This window comes from Barbus barbus (genome assembly GCF_936440315.1).
Source record: "Barbus barbus genome assembly, chromosome: 12".
NCBI classification, from domain to species: domain Eukaryota; kingdom Metazoa; phylum Chordata; class Actinopteri; order Cypriniformes; family Cyprinidae; genus Barbus; species Barbus barbus.
In genome coordinates, this window is record NC_136740.1 from 10,971,489 (window position 1) to 10,973,661 (window position 2,173).

The 2,173-nt window shown below is 38.5% G+C and overlaps 1 protein-coding gene across 1 annotated transcript; it reads left to right on the forward strand.

Annotated features, from left to right (window-relative positions):
- Positions 1–1,681: 1,681 nt before the first annotated feature.
- LOC306877600 (C-type natriuretic peptide-like) lies at positions 1,682–2,173 on the forward strand (the record flags this gene model as incomplete). The annotated part of the gene is made up of 2 exons (XM_079429455.1): positions 1,682–1,780; positions 1,874–2,173. 2 exons carry the CDS (start codon positions 1,682–1,684, stop codon positions 2,171–2,173), a joined length of 399 nt encoding a protein of 132 aa, XP_079285581.1.

The window sequence follows — 2,173 nt, forward strand, 5'->3', positions numbered from 1 at the left end:
AGCTAGAAACGTCTCTTTCCTATTCAAACAGACATTGAAAGCTCTATATATCTCCTTGAGTTAAGTCTACCAAAAAAGTGTTGGCCTCCTCTCAACAGACACAGTATTCTGCCAGCCGCTGGTGCTTTTGGCAGCCAGAGTCACACCTTGCAAACAGAAGGATGTGAGGAGACAAGGGATGGATGGATGAGGAATGAAAAAAGGAAGGGTGAGATCATTTAAAGTAGAGAGCGGAGGGAGACAACACCTGGTTGTGTTGCCCAGTGTTTCTGTCACGACTTCTTTTGCGGTGTGCGTGCATATGATGTCATATTCCAGGCAGAAGGTGGCATCCCCTCGACAACATCAAACACCCCCTCCATACCTCTGACATCATCTCAGAGACATCAAGATAATAAGGTGCATTTGCCTATATGTGCGTGTGTGAAGGAGAGAGAGAAAAGGGAGGGAAAAGAGGTGTGTGTTGTGGAAGGGGGGACGGGTAAAGCATATATAGACACCTCATCCTTACATTTGAGATACAATTAACATACTCATCCAGCTCACGCAAACACACACTGACATACAAACAGCACATTCCTGCACACAGAGGAAGGAAGAGAGCGGAGAGGGAAAGACAGGGATGCTCTTAGCAGGTGCCAAAAACTGAGTCCAGAGAGAAACAGAGGGATGGAGGACTGAAGCGTTCAGTCACGTTTTAAAAGCTCTTCGAACTATTATTGGTGAGTAAAACTATTTGAAATCTGCTTATTTTCTTGTGTGACAATTGTGAAACCATGTTAATCGGTACAGATTTTTACTTTGAAAACTTTGTTTAACAACTATAGCTGTTGAGATTTATATCAGTAACACTGTATTATTTTATAAATATTAAATACTTATGGCATTTTGCATTAACGTTATTAATTTTGAATGTTTTTCTGCATGGAATAAGGGTGGATTCCATGAAACCTGACAAGAACATGTCTGAAATAACAAATGAGAAATAACATAATAATAGTGATAGAAAATGAAGAATATTTTTATGATCGTGATATTTTTCATGACAATTAAGAACTCCCTCAAATTCTCATTACCGTAATGCTGAAAAAAAAAAAATCATTATTATTCCTGTAATGTGCAAACAAATATTGATCATTTTAAATGTTGAGGTTTTTATGTCATAGTAGTATTTTTTTTAGTAGTCTTTTTGCTGATTTAAAAAGAAAATCATTGTAATTTTTAGAGTCACAGTTAAAATACAACAGCATTAAACTATTATAATGACATTCATTTTTGCATTTAATTTAATTTAATTTAATTTAATTTAATTTAATTTAATTTAATTTAATTTAATTTAATTTAATTTAATTTAATTTAATTTGTTTTTTGAGATTAGCCTATTTACTGTTATACAGTTATAGCGCATAGTCCAAGATGCTTTTGTTTCTTTTCCAAGATGATTTTGTTCTAATCTGAAAGTAGCTGAATTTATTCAAAATGCATTACAAACTAACCTTTTTCTGTGTTTTATCTGTTTTTTTTTTGTATGTACTGTGTATTGTTTTCTACAGAATGTTGTTTTCTGTTTGTATTTCTATGCTTCTCTGTCCTTTATCTGTGTTTGAGTGTGTACATCTAAATTTGTTCATCTAAATCTATCCATATCGACTCGGTGGTAGGGGCCATTATCACTTGCACCATGCTGTGCTCCTCTGTATTTGTGGTGCTCCTAGTCCTTCTGGCCAATCCGGTGCCAAGCCACACCCGAACCCTTCACACCCCTGACAAAGCCATGCAGGTGGGCTTCCTCACAGGACTAAACACATGTTTTTAAGTAGTAAATAGAAAGTAGCTTTAGTCATTAAAAAGATATTGTGTCTCCACGATGCAGGTCATCGAGCAGTTCCTTGAGCGCTACAATGACCTTTTGACCCTTGATGATCTTGAGAACCTCACGAGTGACCAGTCGGAAGAGCCCATGCAGACCTTCAGCTCTGGGCTAAAGGTGGCAGAATACCCCAAGTGGATTGACATACCTGTGCAGAGCGAGAATGCCTGGCTCCGCCTCTTGAAGGGGGCTTTGGCCAATCAGAAGCGAGCTCCACCAGACCGGTTGCGGAGGGGTTGGAACCGAGGCTGTTTTGGCCTGAAACTGGACCGGATCGGCTCTATGAGTGGCCTCGGTTGCTAA